This window comes from Pseudopodoces humilis, chromosome 4 (assembly GCF_049639895.1).
Source record: "Pseudopodoces humilis isolate 2021_Gansu_Grassland_sample_001 chromosome 4, ASM4963989v1, whole genome shotgun sequence".
Taxonomy (NCBI): Eukaryota; Metazoa; Chordata; class Aves; order Passeriformes; family Paridae; genus Pseudopodoces; species Pseudopodoces humilis.
This window is the reverse complement of record NC_142203.1, coordinates 22,316,990-22,337,218: the sequence shown is the minus strand read 5'-3', so window position 1 is coordinate 22,337,218 and position 20,229 is coordinate 22,316,990. Positions and strand designations below refer to the sequence as shown.

At 38.0% G+C, this 20,229-nt stretch overlaps 1 protein-coding gene across 5 annotated transcripts in view; it reads right to left on the bottom strand.

Moving 5' to 3' along the window:
- The window catches only part of CSNK1G3 (casein kinase 1 gamma 3), a 75,260-nt gene extending 55,532 nt beyond the window's left edge, over window positions 1-19,728 (bottom strand). For 3 of the 5 annotated variants that reach the window (XM_014257099.2, XM_005528113.2, XM_014257102.2), the window contains exons 1-3: window positions 19,617-19,728; window positions 4,259-4,316; window positions 1,673-2,088 (exon numbers count right to left, since the gene is read on the bottom strand). In XM_014257099.2, coding sequence (XP_014112574.1) covers window positions 1,673-1,850 — 178 coding nt within the window. In that variant the 5' untranslated portion in view covers window positions 1,851-2,088; window positions 4,259-4,316; window positions 19,617-19,728. Of the gene's footprint in view, window positions 1-1,672; window positions 2,089-4,258; window positions 4,317-4,797; window positions 4,873-19,616 lie in introns of all 5 variants that reach the window. The other 2 variants (XM_014257100.2, XM_014257101.2) reach the window with 2 other exon arrangements.
- Between the last annotated feature and the right edge of the window lie 501 nt (window positions 19,729-20,229).

The window sequence follows — 20,229 nt, the reverse complement described above, 5'->3', positions numbered from 1 at the left end:
AAACCCACAGATATTAAAATGAGAATGGCTGCACTTGTCCTGGTGACTGCTGCAGGACAATACACGCCCCCATAATCTTCCTCCTATTTCTTTTACTTACTTGTTCTATTTTATTTCAGTACTGTGAAACTGTAAGTCTTAAGTAATTTAATATTGTATTTTAAATAAAATACATTGTTTCACTGTAACAGCTGCAAGTAAATGAGATAATCAGATATTGATTTTTAATCAGTTCTGTACTTCTTGATCAGAATAACAGAGAAAAAATTAACTTTACTAGTTTGCAGCTGCCTTTATGTAAAATTAATTTTGCTGGTTTGATTTAGTTCATTGAAAGGTTTGAAACAAAAATTCAGAATTGAAGGCAGCGTGCAAAAATCTGGGTAGTGAGGAAGAACAATATTTCAGCTTGATTTGTGGACTGCAAAGGTATGTATGCAACATTGTAAATGTCAAAATGTATTAATTTTGTTTAACTATTAATAGAAATAACAAGAGTACCTATTACACTGCCAAATTAAGTGTCCTAAGTCAGAGCTGCAGCAATGTTGTCTTTAATATTTTCTTTAACTCCCTCTACAGTATTAATTTGCTAAGCTTGTTTACATCCTGACAGCCCTCAGAATTCACTATATTAAAACATACTATATTGTACGCAAGCACTATATCACAAATATTGTCTAAAGGGCAATGAGTATTAGTTCTACCATGGCAAAGATCAACACAAACAACACCTATATAGCCCACCATCCTCTCAAATATCTAACTTTAACTTTTAACTAATTAACTCTACTTAATGCACAAAGCACTTCACATCAAGCCTTCTAACAATACAAGACTGAATTCTTGCCATTAAGTGTCAAATTGTATTTATTAACACATACCTGAACTTACACATCTTGAAAATCCTGGCTAATCATGTCACTCCTGGAAATACAAGTCCCCAAAATTAAACAAATAGTCCTCCAAAAACACACACCCATCAGTGTCTATTTTAATACATGCTAACATTTCCAGCTTTGCTGCCCAAGTTCTTCAAAACTCCACAGGTCCTTCTCAGTCTGTGCCTTCTCCACCATCTGATTTTCAGCCATCTGTTCAGCAGAGAACTACAGCAACTGAATTATCCCAAATTTTCTCTACAGATGGTTTCTCACTGCCCTGTTTAACAGCAACTCAATGTTTAGCCTCACTACATTAGAAAAGAAACCAAGGAACTTCCCTGCTCCCTGTTATTAAAAATGCTGTAGTACCTGGTTACTAGATCTACAGATCTCTACAGCTCTGCCAGACTTACAGGACAGGGATGTGCGTCATACATTTAGCCCTAAATATACCTCAATAAAGTGCCTCAGGAAGTCAGAAAAGACTGCTACAATAACCATGATGTAACTTCCAGCATCTTGGAAGAGAAAACTGACAGAATTTAGGAGAGTACTGCACACAGTTCGAAAACATTTTAGTCCCAGCAAGCATTCTGCTATACAGATTCTGCATGGCATCAAGCTTGCACTGGCTAGGGTAAAGCCACGAAAGATGAACCCAATATGCCTTGCACATCTGAAGTTTAAGCAGTTTGAAGAGCTGCACAGTATTTATAATTTTTCTTGCCTAGACTGCATAAAAATGGCCTTGAATAATGTAAACTGAAATAAAGAAATTAGCATCTTACCTAATCGTAGTTCTCCAAAATTACCACATCCAATTTTTTTACCAACTCTGAAATTAGGGCCAACCATTAACACTCCAGAATTTGATGAACCAGTTCCACGTGGATTATGGCCTGATCTCCCACTGGGCCGTGTCATTCTTTCATCTGGTTTGTCTTTATCTTTTTTTTTATTTTCCATGTCAAGTTTACGGTACTCCACTTTGATTTATTCCTCTTTTTAAAAATCAGTATAAGCAAATTCCAATTGGACAACGTGAGAATGAAAACATCATGAGTGAAGTGGCCAGACGGTTACTGTCAGTAAGCAGACAACAGCAGCATGTTCCTCCTGCTTTGCAAAGCCCTGGTGGTATCTGTAGTTAAGGTATTTCCAGAATGCACAACACCAGCAAAATTTCCTATTCTTTAGAGGAATTCTGTTAAAAGAAAAAAAAAGTTATTCAAGACACTAAGATTCTTCTCATAAAATTACCTTTCCCTTCAACTAGTCACACAATTAAGATATAACTAATTACATTTGCTTTAGAGATCTATGAAAAGCACTACTTTCAGGTTAATTCTCTCTATTTCTAGTATGTAACAGCAAGAAATACTGGTGTGACTAAAGTATGCTAAAATTTCCACACTTCAAGAAATAGTTATTTTTTAGAAAAGCAACAAAAAAGCCCTATAAAACTTCTTCCTGAATAAACACACTTAAAACTGACACTTGGACACACTCACTTCACTTTATGCCAGCTCCTCAAAAGAAAGCATTTTATTTATTTTCCCTCAAACAGTATCTGTTGTTTTAACCAAATGCTCAAGCTAAACAGTTACTGAAGTTATAGAAATATATTGTATTTTCTGAATTGTAATTTCTGAGATGCACAAATTATAAACTCATGGCAAGGACACTTGAATTCTTTCAGTAACTCTTAGAACTTAAAAATAAACTGTATTTACTTATTCTCCCCACTATACTTCTGTCATAAATCTGTTTCCCTCTTCCCCTTCTTCCTTGTCTAGCATCATTGCCTAGACACTAATTCCTACACTGGATTTCAGCAAAAACAATGTTATCTTACTACTGTAATAAAGAACCACAAGAAAGCTTTGATTTTAAATCTCAGCTGTAAGAACACCTGATATGGTTTTCTATTTGATGGCAGTGGCATAAAACCCCATAAATCAGAAGGTTCTACACTGGCAAAATTTCACAATGAGTTAAGTACCTGTCCAAAATTATTTTCCTACATTTGCTTCAATGTTGGGAATACACTGCAGTAATGGAGAACATCCTCTGGAAAAACATATTTCATGTGCTACAGCCTATTTTAAAAGTAGTCACCAGGAGTTTATTTTTAACACTTTGAGTTGAAGACAATTCCATTTTGTAAACCAATTTGTCACAAACTAAAACTATTACTCATATCACAGCTTACCACAAAATAACAAAAATCAAAGAGGTAGTAGTGAAAATATACCAAATAATATGAACAGTCACATGAATAGTTGTATCTGCTAAATCAAACATAGTTATAGCATGGCTATTACTTAATGACATTCAAAAATCACTGATCAACAGCTGACTTATTACCTGAACAATGAAATACATGGAAATTTGTTTGGCAAAGAAATATAACCACATTTCTGTGGAATGGGGAATGAAAGGTTTGTTCTGAGAGCAATCAAAAAACACAAATGCAGATTACAACCCAAGATGACTTGCTTAATGCCAGGGAAAAGGACTTTAGCAGTGAGTAAAGAAAGCTGTGGTGTTTTATAGTATAGACAGAAGCATTTAAGAGAAGACAGGCACATTACTACATAATCTTGCAGGTTTTCAAGCACCACCACCAGACACCCTAGAGTTACCTTCTAAATCACAGATCTCAAAGGAACTGACTCAATGGGAAACAACAGATAATCTTCCCTCACCCACTACGCTACAAAAGCTAGGGAAGAAATAGGAAAGCTAGACATTAAGTGAGTTGAAGCAGAACTTCAAAGTCACCATTCAGTTCTTAGAATGAAGGTCAGCACATCTGATGCAACAGAATGCGACTAAATATTTAGGTACCAAAGAAAGAAGACTTATGTTCCACATCTTACTGGCTTCTTCAGAAAGAAAACAATAAACAATTCTAGAATTTTTAGTGTTCCAAATACACTATGACCAACATCAGTTTTGCTTTCCAGAAATGTGCCTATTAATGGACAAATCTATTGCACAATAATTTATGTACTCCCCTTTCCTCCTGTTGAACGGACAGATACTCCAGTTACATTTTAGGTAAGCTTTCTTACATAAACTGAAATTTGTAACTTCTTATAAGATACCTGCTAAACAAACAACACAACAGAAAGTCTCACACTTTTTCCACACTGCATATCAAATGGGAGACATGCAATTATTCCTGCCAGTTTCTCCAGGACACAGGTGCTCTCTTGCATTTTCCTAATAAAATCATCTGCAATTAACTCAAAGTAAAGACAGTGCTTATGACTTTCTTCATTTTGAAGTTCCTGTACAATATTTTATGATATATTTACCTTAAATATGCAAAAGTTTTTCGTGGTTATATTTATTTGTATTGCACTTACCTATGACAGTGTTATAATGTTGATGGCAATATCTTTTCTTCACCATAATGCTCACATTCTAGAGAAAAAGTATCAAAAGGCAAAGACATATTTATGTATCATTTGCAATTACCTAGCATATAAAATTTCTGATACAGAACAAAAGTGCAGTGTTTGGAACTGCATTAGTTTTCTTAGACTGTTAAGGAAGATGCAGATTTGTCTCACAGACTCAACATAATTTTTAAGACTCAAAAATCAGACATCATTCAAAGGTGTGCATCATCAGAAGTGTAAAAGGAATACATACAGTGTAAGCATTCTAAATTATTTGGGAAATCATTTTCTTGCTATATGACAATTACGGGCAATCTGTCTGAAAAGAAAGCCATCCTCATTTCACAGCTTGTTTTTCTGTTTAATTTTCATTTTTTCATTTCTGCCTACATAAACAAGCACACAAACAATAAACTGCAGCCCAACATCAGGGGCTATTGTTAGGATTTAAATAATTGTTAAAAATAATGTATTACTAAATATCAGGATAATGGCAAACATACCATTAAAGACAAGTTGACAAAGCAGTCTCACAGCAGTGAAATGACTATGTTCAAGTATGAAGAAGACAAAAGAAGCTACCAAAAAAAAAGTCAAAATGGTATTACATAGAAGAAAAAGTAATTAGATCTCAATTATAAACTAAATCCATAATCTATATAGACTGAAGATAAAAATTAAAACAAGATTGGAAGAAAGCAAGTAACTTCAAAGTAATTGACATGCCCAACTAATAGCTACCAGAGATTTGATTTTTTTGGTGTAATCTGATAGGATTTCTCCAAGCGCTGTAGAGAGACTGCATGAAAAGTAAGGAGAGGCACAGTGAAGACAACTAAGAAAAATGACAACAGGGTTTCAGTTGACTGGCAAGTCACACACCTAACACCTGCAGAAGTATCCCTAGATTACAGGTATAAATATACACAGCTCCCTAAATCTCTGCTTGAAAATGTCCCAATTAACTCTACTGAAGACTATATGCTACATAAGAACCCTACTAAGTAAAACAACAACTCTCTAGGATACTACATAAGGCAGAATAAAAGAACAACACATTTAAGCATCTTCTTTATTCATACATTTCTCAAATGCCTGATCCTGCAGCAGCAGCAGGAACACCATTGTAGTTATATGCGAACTTACATGTTCCAAAGTGTTGTCATGACAATGTTCATACTCAAGTGTGCAAGTCACCTCTAAAAAAAAAAACAACTTACTATCTACCTCACTCCTTTTTCATGTTCCAGATTTACTCCTAAATAAACTAATTAAGAGAACATTAAAGTAGCTAAATAGAACATTCCTCTGCCCAGGAATGACAAACTTAAATGAAACATGTAGCCATAACTGCTCCCTTAGGTAACATAAAGCATTACCCTTCACATTGTAATTACAAGATCATACATTACTGCTAGCATCAGTATACTAACACTTTATTTGTAAGAAAAGCATACAGTAGTAAAAGAGCTACAGAGGAAAATAAAAAATTTATACCACTTTAAACTAGACTGGAGGAAGGTAAAGGATATAAACCAGTTGACAGTGATAAGAAATTGGGATGGTATGCCAAAACTCAAGGAACTCAGTGCTAGTGAGATCCTTAAACTGGTCCATGAGGCATCAGCTACAACAGATGACACCCAGAATGTTTCTACACCAACACACACAGCATGAGAATCATCACTGGAATAAATGAAACCTGTTAGGATAAGCCCCTTGAACAGAGTGCCATGTTGGATGGTAACAAGCTCTCCAGGAGGGACAGGCAGGGCAGGAGAGCTGGAAGGGCGGAAATGTAGCCTGAAATCAGCAATGGCAGCCTGACAGTCTCTGAGTAAGGATTAAGGGACAAAAAAATAACGTGGATGTCATTGTAGGAGTCTACTATAGGCCACCTAGCCAGGACAATGATTCCAGAGAATTACTCTTTGAGGAACTAAGGGAGATCTTCAAAACAACTGTCCTTGTCCTTACAGGAACATCAACTTGTCAGATCTTAACTGGGAGCATCATACAACTGGCACAAACAGGTCCAGAACAGCCCTAAATCTGGATAGCCTTTTGTCCTTGTTTAGGGCAAATTTGGGAGAGAACCTCCAAATGGGGTCACCCCAGAAAAGCAAATCCAAGCAGCCCCTCCCTCCAACTGGTTCAGGAAAAAGTGATTTCCCTGGAGAGAAGTGACAAAAACTGTTTATTTAACAGAAATTGAATAATATTAAACAATAAAATCTTTAGCTGTTCAATGAAATGGCAAATCCAGGAAAAAGTCCTTTGCATGTGGTGTGGGTCGGTCCGCTTAGGTTCTTATCAGTCCCTCTGGCACAAAAGTGCGGAGGCCCAGACCCCAGTGGGCCACAGGCGTGAGCTCATGAGGTATGTCTGGGCTTTTTTCAGTCCAGAGCAGGTTAGAACAGATCTAAGAAAAAAAAAAGAAAAAAAGGTCCAGGGAACTCCTCTGCCTCAGCTAGCTAAAACTAACTAAAAGCCAAAGAGAAGCTCTCTCCCACTGTCTGTCCGTGCTGCAGACACCACAGTCCAGGAGCAGCATGCAGGGAAGTGATGTTTTTCCTCAACACAAACTGCGTGCTTCTTCTTCACCCCCTTCGCTCTCAGACCCAGTGTAAAAGGTGCAAAATTTAATATATAACATAAACCAGGTGACTGGGGATACCAGTATCATAAAGTCACCCCAAGACAACTTATGATAAAGCTACTAATGGAGCCAGCTATGAAAGGTGCCCTCCTTGATGTGTTGCATATTAACAGGGAGGATCATGTAAACAAAGCGGTGACTGATGGTCACCTTGGCCACAGTGACCACACAGCAATTGAGTTTAAAAACTTGGTTATCAGGAGGAAAACTGACAGCAAAATTTCAGTCCCAGGCATGACAAGAGCTGATTTCAAGCTGTTAAAGGACCAGTAATGTGCCCTGAGAAAATGCATTTGAGGGTGCTGGGGTCCATCAGGTCTGGTCATTTTTTTAAGCACCATCTCCCAGGGGCACAGGAACAGGCAGTTCCAAAATCTTAGCAGTCAAGCAGAGGAGGCAGAATGCCAGCTTGGCTGAGCAGGAATCTTCTCTGGGAAACAAGGTAAAAAAGTGAGGCGTATGCCCACTGGAAGCAAGGTCTGGTGAATGGAAGAACTACAGAGATGCCACAATCAGTGAATGGACCCGAGGGAATGGCCTGAAGTTGTGTCAGCAGAGGTTTAGGTTGGATATTAGGAAAAGTTTTTCATCCAGAGGGTGTTTGGGCACTGGAACAGGCTCTCCAGGGAAGTGGTCACAGCACCAGCCTGACAGAGCACAAGAAGTGTTTGAGCAATGCTCTTGGGCACATGGTGTGACTTTTGGGGTGTCCTGTGCAGGGCCAGGAGTTGAACTTCAATGATTCTTCTGGGCCCCTTTCAACACAGAATATTTTATTATTTTGTGAAAGATGGTAAAGAAATAGTTCTGGTTTCAGCACAAGGCATTTAAAATTCACTCAGCCTTCTGGCATTTTCATACCTCTGCAGTTTCTCACCCCTGAAGTGTCTGTTCACATACTTCTAATCCCAAGGGCTCATGATTCCTGGCAATTATAGTAATTTAGCAGCAGAGCTTCTCCCCACATCTTCTAGAAGAGTGCAGAGAAAGTTTCTGGTGCCTCTCCCACAGACTTCCAAGAGACATGTAGTTTTTATGGGATACTTCATCTACTAGTCCTCAACTGAGATGGAGAACAGTTACATTCACTTTACTTTCCAATAATCATTTCAATGTTACAAATACATTTATACTGCACAAAAATTAATACAAGATTCCATCCAACAAAAGTCTTGTAGAGATACTGAAGAGCAGAAAATCTGGAATTCATCCTACAAATCTCAAGCAAGAACTTTATTGTGAGATCGTAATACAAAATTTAAACATCTAATCAACTATTTCTGCTATTTTTACATGCCTCAGGGAATTAAGCTGTTCTTTCTAGATTAGTTATTACTGCATCATTTTCATTCATTTTTATATACATGTCTCATTGAAACAGACGAAATCTATGAAATTCCAATTCCACAGCAAACAGGCTCATAATTGAAGATCCCTTGAAAGATTAGGACAGCAGTTCCTGACTGTGAAAAAGTTTTCAGACAGAATTTGAATTGGAAAAGATCTCTAAAATTATATGTGATTTAGTTGGATCCATTGTTTATTTAAAAGAAAAATAAACATTTAATATGACTCAAGAGTGGATTTCATTATTTTCACTTTAGTCCAATAAGAGAAATCAGGCTTTCACAAGACTTTCATGTGACCCAAAGAAGTTGAGCTGCTATTCCAATTATTTGTATTACAAATAAATGTCTATAGCTTTATTTTTTGTATAACGTTTTCCTAAGCAAACTCTAAAATAAAATGATTCATTGCATAACTCAGTTAAATGTAACAAAATTATTACTTCATCATTTTTCAGATTTCTGAAGCAGAAAAAATATGCAAAATCATTAGCACTTTAGTCAAAACTAAAGACAAAATGAGTGTGCTGAAATATTCAATATATAAAACTTCCAGACGGTACATGCTCCTGATACCATCTTTGAAAAACAAAGAACGTTTCCAAACGAATATCTCCTGACACAATTTCTCTCTGCAGCTATCAATAACCTGTATCAAAATTGCTCATTACTGAACCATTTTACAAGTCTTAGATTGTGTTCTTTATATGTGACCTGAATGTAATGAAAACTTCCTCATCAATAACTCATTTTGCTCTCAACAATATAATCCACTTCATACACTTGGGGAATTCTAAGACCAATGGCATTTGATTTTATAGCTTTTTTCAAAATTTCAACATAAAAACAAAATACAGCTTGGCATTATCTGCTCTTCATCTTTTCAGAAGTCAGCTAATTCATCAAAGACTATTTTATTCTCCCATTCCTTAGTTATTTCAGTTAGGTAAACAATTACCTTGGAACCACTGTAAAAAGAATATGCAAATCCTCTGAAACAACATCTTTTTCCCTAAAAAAATACCAATATTTTGTAGCAGATGTGAACTAATCCAAGAAATAAGGATAGTCTTTTTCAGCTTCACATGGGAGGACTGCTGTCTCCACAATCATAAAATAAGCATACAGGATATACGAGAAGCGACAGTGCACCTAAATAACATCTTCAGCAGGATGAACATTCAAGCCATCAAAAACCACAACCACATCCCTTCCCTGCCAGTTTGCCTTTCAAAATACTGAATTACAGATCCCACATTTGCTATATTTCTTGCTCAGAGAAAAAGAATACATAATATACTAGTAAGTTTGAAATCCTTTCTAGAGTTTCATCAGCAAAGAGGGAAAACAAAGCAACTGCTACTTCTTGATGTTTATTAAGAAGGCAAATATAATAACCTAATTTCAAAGGCAAATGAAATATCTTTATAATAGACTATGCAGGAGCTCAACTGTGCAGTTTATTTCTCAGTGTGCATGGCCTCAAAACACTTTTATTTTGATTCATGCTCTTCAGCACTCCAAAGCAACTAACACAAGTTACACACATCACAAGTGTACACAAATTTTGCTTGCATTACCAGAACTTCCAACAATACAATGTTTGTATCTCATAAACTTTCTACATTACCATTACCTTTTTACTTAGTAGTCTCAGCTTTTCACAGATTCTTATTTTCACTTTCTGAAACTCAGACAATAGTACTGTTCTCGCAGCATTCAGTCTTTTTTCCACATCTGCCTTCTGTAACACCAAGCAATTCTAGACTCAGCTAAGTTTTGCAAAACCAAGAACAGAACTTCTTAATTTTGGTGTACAAATTAGACTACCAGCATTCCTAAAAAATATGATTGCTTTAAAATATCTATTTGCTTACTCTTACAGATATGTATGATATTCCTTATAAAAAAAGGCTTTAGGTAACTGAATATAAGCCTACATACATACAGTCTCAATCTACAAACACATATGAATGAGATGCACTCAAAGAAGCAGCCTAATTGAAAGTGTCATGGTAAAAGCAAGTATCTTTCTTACGAATGAAAATTTACATAACTAAGCCTTCTAAAAAGTCTTGGTTTCATCTCTAGCAGTAAATATATTAAATAAAAAAATACATTTTTCTCTTACTATATCAACTGCCACATACTATTTTCAACAAAAATAATTAATTTGAGATTCTAGAATAAGCATTTCAATTGTCATGAATATAGGCATTTCCCTAGGGAAAGTTCATCAACAAGCCACATATGGCCACATATAATCCTCCTCTAACACACAAAATCTAACAGAGGAACACCTTTATTAACACATTTAATCAACCACTCGTCTATACAAGAAACAAAAACCTACCTTATCTTTATTGAAGCTTGCTTAAGAAGTCTATTCTAGTTAAACTAGTGTAACTTTTCTTGTACCAAGATTTAAAGTCACATGAACAAATCTGAGGGCTGCCAATTTCCAAAATTCAGTATCTATTCTGTACATTTAATTTTGTCAGTTGAAAGTCTACTACCTAATGAAAAATGCATCCTTCTGCACCACCAACTGCCGATTCTGGTCAACATGCTGTCACATCAGAAGACATGTACAGTACTGGGAGTCACCCTAACTCAGTACAATTTTTCCACAAATTACAGATTGGACTAGCAGCAATTAAGATCTCCAAGCAATTTCTTCATCTCTTCTAATTCTAAACAAACATTAGCTGAGATGGCTATCTCTGGTCACTGCATAAACATTTTTATTTTCTCATTGATCTGGAAGGCAAGTTTGGCCCTAATCTACGAATTACACTTCATCATAGGCTTTCACCACAAAATCCTACCAAGTTCACCTTGGGATTCCATGCAAGTGCATCCAGTTATCTGGTTAAAACTTCTGTGCACACATCCTTCTTGCCTTTCATATAATCACCATTTCTGAGTAAAAGCTGAAAGTCAGTTTTCAGAAAGGAGAGCCAAAACACAACATAACATAACACAACAAATAATTTTTAGAAGTCTAATAATGACACTATTAAAGTTGATTTACTAAAAAGAGCACAGAAAGGACAAAACTGATGGCTAAGCAATACTTCAGTCATTTAACCATACAGACTTAAATGGGCTATATTGTCCACAGCTGACAGAAAGCTAATGCTGAGCCAGCTAATGGTACATAACAGAGGCTTCAATTTTCTACATGAATAATTGTACCACAGCACACAACTGTTATAGCAGAGCAACAGAAAGGTATGGATTAGTCAAAGGCTAGGCCAGAGAAACTCTGAAGTTAACACATCTAAAAGTTAGAAAACAAAGCAAGGAGTATTTCATTTCATCTACCACCATAGCTACATCTGAAGACAGAATTAAGCACCATGGTGAAGCACCCCAGTGCTACATAGAAAAAGAATCCAAAACATTTCTATGAGTCCAAAAGACACTAATTCTGTCTTCAGGTGAAATTTTGCATAGGCTAAAACACATAATGTGCTCTAGCATTTCATAGTGATTATGAAGATCAGTTTTCAAAAATAAAAGTATTTTTAACTCTCTAGCACAATTCCTTCTGTCACTTCTCTACATGGTCAGATTCTACTTCAAGAACTTAAGACAGGAGCCACGTTCAAATTTAATAACTCCACATGTGAGGAAAGGGAAAACTCACAGTACACGAAAATATCTTCAGACTAAGTTTTGCAGTTATGAATCTGTCAAGGCTTTCTAACAATAACAAATAATTACATGGCAATCAAATGATTCTGCTGCCTTAATAGTCTCCATAAACTAGACAGGTACCTTCTACAGCAGTTCCAAGTATTTTACTACAACATACACTTGCAAATCTCCTCTCACTTGCATGGCTTTCTCTGCAATGTAAAAACATCTTTATTAAATTGAAACAACAGTTCTATAGTCTTCAAAAAGGCTATAAAGCTTTTTTCTTGTTTTATAAGTTTAGTAAGGAATAAAAGGAGATAAAGTCTCAGACACCACACCAAATAGAATCATGCTTGACACCTTCATTTTGAATGCATAAGATACATTAGTGACAAATATTTAAGGAAAAACACAAGCCACACTTAAGGTCTTGGATTCATCATTAGTGATACAATACAAATCATTTAAACTAACGCCTTCCTATGGAACTCTGAGGAAAAAAGCAAGCCTCCCAGAGTTTTACACAAATTCAAACAATGAATATGAAATCATCTGATGTAAATTATAAGCTCTGAGAACTGAACATGATGCTGTTGGCATCAGTTTTGTCAAGGTCCAATTGCAGTTACTTAACTACACTGATTTAAAATCAGAATAAAACTCTCAAGCACTAAAATGAGAAAACTTAAGTGTGTTGATGTGTATAGTGAACTCTTAATGTACCACTCAGGAAGATTAAGATAGAATCATTCCTCAAAAGCATCAATGTTAGCTAAGCTTAGCTTTTGTGATAAATGAACTTATAAAAATTCGTAGAGATCTAAATAAATATATTTGTAGCGATAATAATATAAAATATAAAGTACAGTGTGGCCCACAAGTCCTTCCCAGATCTAGACGGGAATTCCCACTCGAGAGATAACGATCCTAGCCGGCGCCCATCAACGGAAAAGAATGAACAGGACATGGACCATCAGGCTGACAGGGAAGGGCTCGGACGAGATACTCATCACCGGACCTGAACACCCCGCCTTGCAGGCCACTGTTGGGGAAGCAATCAGGCAGACAAAGGGAAAAAAAGTCCAGCCGAGATATCCATCAGCTCCAACCCGAATCCAACCATCCCATCCAGATGGCCTGAACCAAAATGAAATCAAGGAACACTCAGAACTTCTTTACATATGAGGAGACTCTGCCCGGACGTCTATTTGACTCTATTCTCCAACGCCAGGAAATCAATTCATCCAACAATCAAGGACCCTTGGTGAATGGTGCCTGCCTGGAATTTGGCCTCAGGACACAAAATCCCTATAAAAACCCCGGACAGTCTACCCTCCTTCTACCTCCTTCGTGGATTTGGGAACACCTATACCTTTGGGTATAGACCCCTGTCCACCCAGCGCTGCGCTGTTTATTTTATTGTGGTTTTTCCTCATTGTTTATTTTTTTATAAAAATTGTTTTATAATAAATTGTTCTTTTATTTAACCCAAATTTGCCTTTGCATTTATAACACTTTCTACAGATTAATGCTCAACACCCACACAGCCACAGTGTAGTAACTTCACCTTGCTGGATATCTTCCACATTTCTACAGCATTCCCAGGCCACCCTCTAATACATCTTCAACTCTCTTTCATCACAAAACCCGTTCTTCCTTCCCACACTGAAACGTTCCCTCCTTCCTCAGTGAAATGTTCTATTGCTTGCCTAGTACTACAAGTTGCAAGCTGAACAGCTTTTAAGCTACTACCAACAAAACACAGAACATCCTTCCTTCACCATGGTAATGGTCAATAAATATCTACTGTCTAAATTGTTTTTTATGAAGCTTACAGGAACTTATCTAACTTATCTTCATAGACATAATGATTTAAGCTTGGTTAAAACTGCCCTAAAAATTCTACGTTTCTACAGGCAGCAGATGAGAGAGCTGCAAATCAAAAATACTTCATTTCCTTAAAGAACGGACTTTTTTCAAGAGAAAATCTAAATTACAATCAACAGAATTTACTTAAAGATCTCACAATGTTTTACACAAACAATAATGAATACTGTTGGAAAAATTAAAAGAAAAGACAAGAGCATTTCTATAAACACATTTCTCTCTCAGTCTGACAAAAGCTAAATAGAAAATGTAGTTATTTTGTCTTCCTCTTATTTGCTGGAAAAATTCTGCCCTGCATCTTTACATCTTTTACATCTTTACAACCATAAATTCTAGTTTCATCATTTTTTATTTCTCCAGATTTAGAGATGCCTCAACCTACCATCAGCAAATGTTACACAGAACCTTTAATAACCTGATAGACTGAGCAACCTGCTCCTGAAACATTGCAAGAAGTGAGTGCCAACTGAGGTGAATTTCTACAGAAAGTAAAAAACATTCTATATAGAACTTCTCTGTTTCCAGAAGAAAGTACCTGCAAGGTGCAACTAAGAAAATACTAGTAGCTAAGGTTAAAGTGAAATATGTCTCCCATGACCCTTAAAGCAATCATGTCCCTGACTTCAGCCTCTACAGTATTACTTCACCTTCCTAAGATTACTGTACAATTACTTAAGATTTAAGAATGATGTACTTTTATGGGCATTATCTACATTTACACTGACATCAAAAATATCAATACTGCATGAAAACAAATATGTTCTTCATTACAAACTAGCAGAACTCCTCTAAGGCAATGCTGAATGCGTTTAAAGATTGCTTTATATCATTACATTAAAAAGTCGTTGAAACATGCTAACAGCCATGTTAACTACTTCATTTAACTTCAATAAAAAGACATAAAATGAAAACTGCTTAGTGCCTTAAACACAGAAAGATACTCACAGGATTATTCTATGCATAACCATTTTTTAAATAGTACTTTCTTCTAGGCTGCAGGCATGTGTCCTCGCCTGGACTAAATCACACCTTCCAGCATCACAAAGGGAACTTGCCAAGAAGCCGATGATTTTAAAGTATTTTCTACAAAAATGCAGCCAATGCAGCTTTAAAAATTAAACAGATCGAACATTAACTAGGTAATTAACACCTCAAGCTCAAAGACAAACTGAACCAAGAAGAACAGTTTTACGGCTACAATAGAAGCTAAGTCTGAAATTTGCAAAATGCAAATGCAAAAGACAAAATGCAATCAACTTTGATGGGTTAATACAATGGCTCTTCTATTGCATGTGGCACGCTACCTGCTGCTCCTGTTGCTCATCAGCCCCAGCACTCCCAGGCCTCAGTGAAACCATTACTCACTCAAGAGTGCCAGAAAGTTCACAATCTCAGTAACTCACTACTGAACAGAAGCTGAATCAACTCAGCGGAGGATACAAGAGACAGGATGGAGAGCAAGAGCGGAGCTACAAAACTGCAAGGCCAGAAATGGAGCAGAATGCCCCAAATTAGAGAGAAGGGCCTTCCCAACAGCTGGCAGCACATTCACAATGACTGGTATTTCACACCCCATTAAGTGCATCACTTCAAGCACATCACACCCCAGTGGCCTCCACATACAAAATGCCACACAAACACCTTCTTCAACTCTGCTTCTGCTGAAAACTGTTCCATCTACATTCTGTTATTGCACAGGGTTTACTGAATAAAGAGCACAACAATTCACAAATTATTCAATGAATATTTATAGAGAATGCAAGAAGTTGTGACAAACCACATACTTCAAACCGAAGTCTAGGCTCTCCTTGTCATAAAACATCTGTATTTTTGGCCTACTGGAAAGGACATCAACCTCCACTGTTATAGTCCACATCCTGTCTTAATCAAAAATAACATTATTGAAACATATGATTGATTAAGAGTATAAATTACCACCCAGGGAGTCTGGAGGAAAATAAAATTATTTCTAGGAAAATGACATTAAATTCACTTAACTTAGTAAGTTAATAACATTAAATTACTAAGTTAACTAAAACTGTTACTACAAAGTCTTGGTATATTAAAAGCTAAGCTGGTTAGTAAGAAGATCCTAAAGCACAGGAAATAGGATCCTACAGAGCTCCTAAAGCACAGGGAAAAACGGCTGTAGTTATATTAATGATGTTACATACAAAGTCAAATTAAGTAATAAACTTACTTGAATATGCAAATCTTACTTGTGTGTGTGCCATGGGCTTCTTTGACCTACAGTTATTCGGGCAAAGACGGTACTGATTGCTCAGTATGTCTCCTCCCACTCCTAAATCCACAGCACAAGGCAGAATACCAGACACAAATGGCAAGATAACTGTTTTAACTTTTAATAACGACAGAATATACTTATTTTGTACTAAATATCCTTCTTTGAACAGCCAAATGGGGATTTTAATCTATCTTAAATAAAAAAGGTTTCCCACAGAAAGTCAAAAATACCAGATAAAGAAGGTGGTGAAGAGAGGGAAGTGTAGATATTACAACTGTTCTCTAAGAGATAAGGAACATGCAGTTCAATAAACATCCTAGAAGAATGCACTGGTAAACACATCTGTTATATTCTAAAATTGTTATATATTTAATATTATGTATTTACCACAAATATTTCTGTTTCTAACATATATGTGTATTTTATATATAAATATTTGCTGCCCCTTCTGTTAGAAAGAAACCTTCTCATAAATTTAAGGTAATGAATATATCATCTATAGAACACTGGAAGTAAATATAACAGGTGAGCTAAATCTCACCAAAATAAATTATTCCATACTTTACTACTTCCTCTTCAGAACTTCCTCAGAAAGCACTTCTTCAGAACTTCCTCTGAAAGTATTGCTTTCAGAAAACTCCCTAAGTAAGCAAAATCCAAACTAATTCCACAGCATGGATCAGTGTGTGATGTCTCCTCTTCTACATCCTCCCTATGCCAAAGAGGAGACATTAAATTATAATGTCTAAGACCACAGGGAAGGACAGACATTCCAGTCACTGTCACTATCTGCTATCATCACCCTTTTAACTTCCTTCTCACTAGTTTGCTTTTATTTAAGCAACTATTTAGCTTAAATACACCCATTTTTCTTCACCCAGCTCTTTCAGCTGTAGCTTACAAACCTCTAGAACTCCAGTGACAATGTCTAGGAGGCTACTCAGAATTATACTCAGAAAAACAAGCACAGCAGCATCATGCTTGATCTCATTGCACTGGTGCTGCAGCAGCACTAAGGAAGCATTAAAAGGCCTGCACAGCATAAAAAAAAAAAAAAGGGGTTGTCGGAAAATATACAACAATTACTTCAAAGTTACTTTTTAACCTTTTATTCGATCAGGGAAATCAATTATCTAGAAATCTCAAAATATTTCTGAAAGAGTGTTAAAGGCCCAATGTACGTTGGAAACATACCATCCATTTACATTATTAAATGACACCAAATACTATGGTCAGTTTTAGATCATTTAAACACAGACCATGGCCAAAAAGGATTGTCCCACTCTTCCCTTAAGCACTGTCAGGTATTTTGTTCACACAACCTCAGGTGAGGTATTAAGGGTTGACTGAGAACTCCTGACATTAACCTGCAGTTGAATCAGTGAGCTTAAACTAAGAAAGAGTATGTCAAACTCCCTTACAATTTTGTTATTCCTGTGGTTCGTGTGCGTTTTTAATTACATTATTACTTTTATGTACGACATCCCCAAAAAAATCACTTAAAAGTACAAAGAAAAGCCTGAGGAGCAAGATGTAACTGGATATTTTGTTTACAACAGACTGAAAAATGTTCAGCTGGAGAAAAGTTAGATAAAGACAGTTAATATAGCTGATCACTACTCTGTTCTTTATTGTAATTAGAAGATATTGAAGAAAAGTAACCACTGCCACTTCCCTATTCCTCATGTTCCATTTATTGTTGTCTCAAAGGCATAAGTAAACCAAATTACTCTTAAACATCAGAAGACTTCCTAATCTTTTTTAAACAGATTTTCAAAGACAAGAGTGAAAATGTTAGAAATACATGTAACTTTAATACTTCTTATCACAGACCCATTTAGCACAGTAACTAGTGAACCAAGAACAACTCTATTTCCATCGGACAAACTTTGTGGATACAATAGGGACACTAAGATTTGATATAATGCATGATCTTTAATAATGCAATGAATTTAAGTATGACACTATTGAAAACTGAAAAATTGCAACAGGATGTAAATTCAGTCTTCTTAATTGTACTTAAATAGATTGGACAAGGGAAAAACTCTTCTGTAGGCTCAGTTACTTCTTTTAGGGGAAGAACTTCGGAAGAGTTAAGACATGGCCTGTTACAGGTTAATTCTCTCAACTAATCTTAAATATATTTATCTTGATCACACATAAGAAAAAAGAGCTCTACAGAAAATGTGATGTATCAGAACAAATACTCCAGATTCTGAAATTCATTTACATTTTATAAGCCAATACATCTATTTGATGAAGTGGTGAGAGAAAAAGATTAATTTCATTAGCTGAAAGTCATTCTCTCAGCTGATGTAAATAGTCTGCCGTTTGCCAGGTTTCAGGCTAGCACAACAAAATACCACTTTTTCCACTGCAAATACTGTTTAACTGTAGAAACGTCTCAATCAAAAAAAACTGACTACAGGATACTGGGGTCGAGAGAAGACATCTCCTAACATAATAGCTAGCAGAGAAACTTCTATCGCATCTTTTCCCTTTAAAGCAAAATTGCATTACTCCCATCTTGGATTTTAACATCCCAATGCAGCTCAGGATAAAATGCACTCACTAGATAAATGGGTTCAGAAGAGGTGTGAGTCTAAAGAGCAGGTAAAGTGTTTGTCCCTACAAGCAGTCATAACCCAGGCAGCAAGGCTTAATATGCTTAACAGTGTGATTCACTTATAAACATGCTTAAGGACATGCACAGTATCTATTTCTAACTATGTATGTACTTACAAATGTTCTTAACTACAAAATTCAGCTAGAAAAAAAATCTTAAATCATATTCCAATTTCTTTTTACATATTGCATGTCACTTCAACACTCATTAAGGGTGTCCCAGTAAAATGAACAAGAATGTCTGAAAATAAGGTCTGTATGAGTTCCATGGTGAATCACTGAAATACCACTTTTAGAGATTTTAATTAATCAAACTTAAAACCACTACATTCAGAGCGTGACCGTAAATAAGTTCATAAAAAGCAAAATAAAAGGTAAGAAAAAAAGAGCACCAGCAGCTCAATTTGCCTCTAATCTGCTAATCTGCTAACCCAGCACAATCGCACTCCATCAACCTGCTTCTACAGACCAGGAAAACAATTTTAGTTTTTCCTACAAACGCAGCTTGGTGCTCGGCCGGACCAAACACCGCCAGGAGCACCGACACCGGCCGCCAGACAGGGAACCCCACCGCCGCCAGCAACTCCTGCAGAAGAGGGCACTCGGAGGTCTCACAGCGACGGCTTTTGTCGCCCGGGAGCGCAGCCACAGGGAGGCGACAGGCCCCTATAGCCCCGCCGCCCGGCTCCCCACACCCGCCCGGGGCACGGCCCAGCACAGGCGCCAGCTCTCTCTGCCCCGGCCCGGGAGGCCGCCTCCGTGGCCGCCGCGCTCGCAAGGGGCTCCGCGGCCCCCACACGCCCCACGGCCGCCAGGGAAAGGGGGAGGGAGGCAATTCAAGGCCTCGGCCTACGGGGGTGCTGAGACCGCTGCAACCGCCGCCGCTCCGAGAAGCGGCCGGGGACAGCAACCTACCGGGGAACCCAGGGGAGCGGGGTACAGGCTCGGCGTTCGGTCCTTCACCTCTGGGCACTGCTTCCCAACCCGCCCCGCCCCGCCCCGCCCCTGGCGCGGGGCTCCGAAGCGGGGCCGGCCGGGGCGGCGCTCCGAGGCGGAGGGGAAGCGGCGGCGGCCCGAGTGCCCGCCCCTTCCCACCGCGGCACAGACGCCCAGGAGGGCGGGCCGCACCGCGCGGCCCTCGCGCGGGTGATTGACAGGGTGCGCAGGCCACTCGGGAGGCGGGAAGCGAACGTCAGGTTGGGAGAGGGGGCGGGGCTTGCTGGTGGGCAGAGCCTGCAGCCAATGACGGAGGGGCGGGGGCGGGGCAGTGCGGAGGCGGGGCCGCAGCCACGGCGGCGGCAACGCCCGCAGGAGGCCGGGGGGAGGGGGCTGGGCCCCGCGCTCGGTTGCTCTCCTCATAACTCAGAGCTCGGGCTCCGATGAGCCCGCGGCGCGCCTGCCCCGGCTCGGCGGCGCGCCTTCCTCGCCTCAAGCCCCCTTATAGGGACAAAGGTACCTGTTTAATATGTGAAGGGCTGGCCTCCTTGGATTGCCCTATGCCCAGCGGCGGCTGAGTCGGTGTCGGACC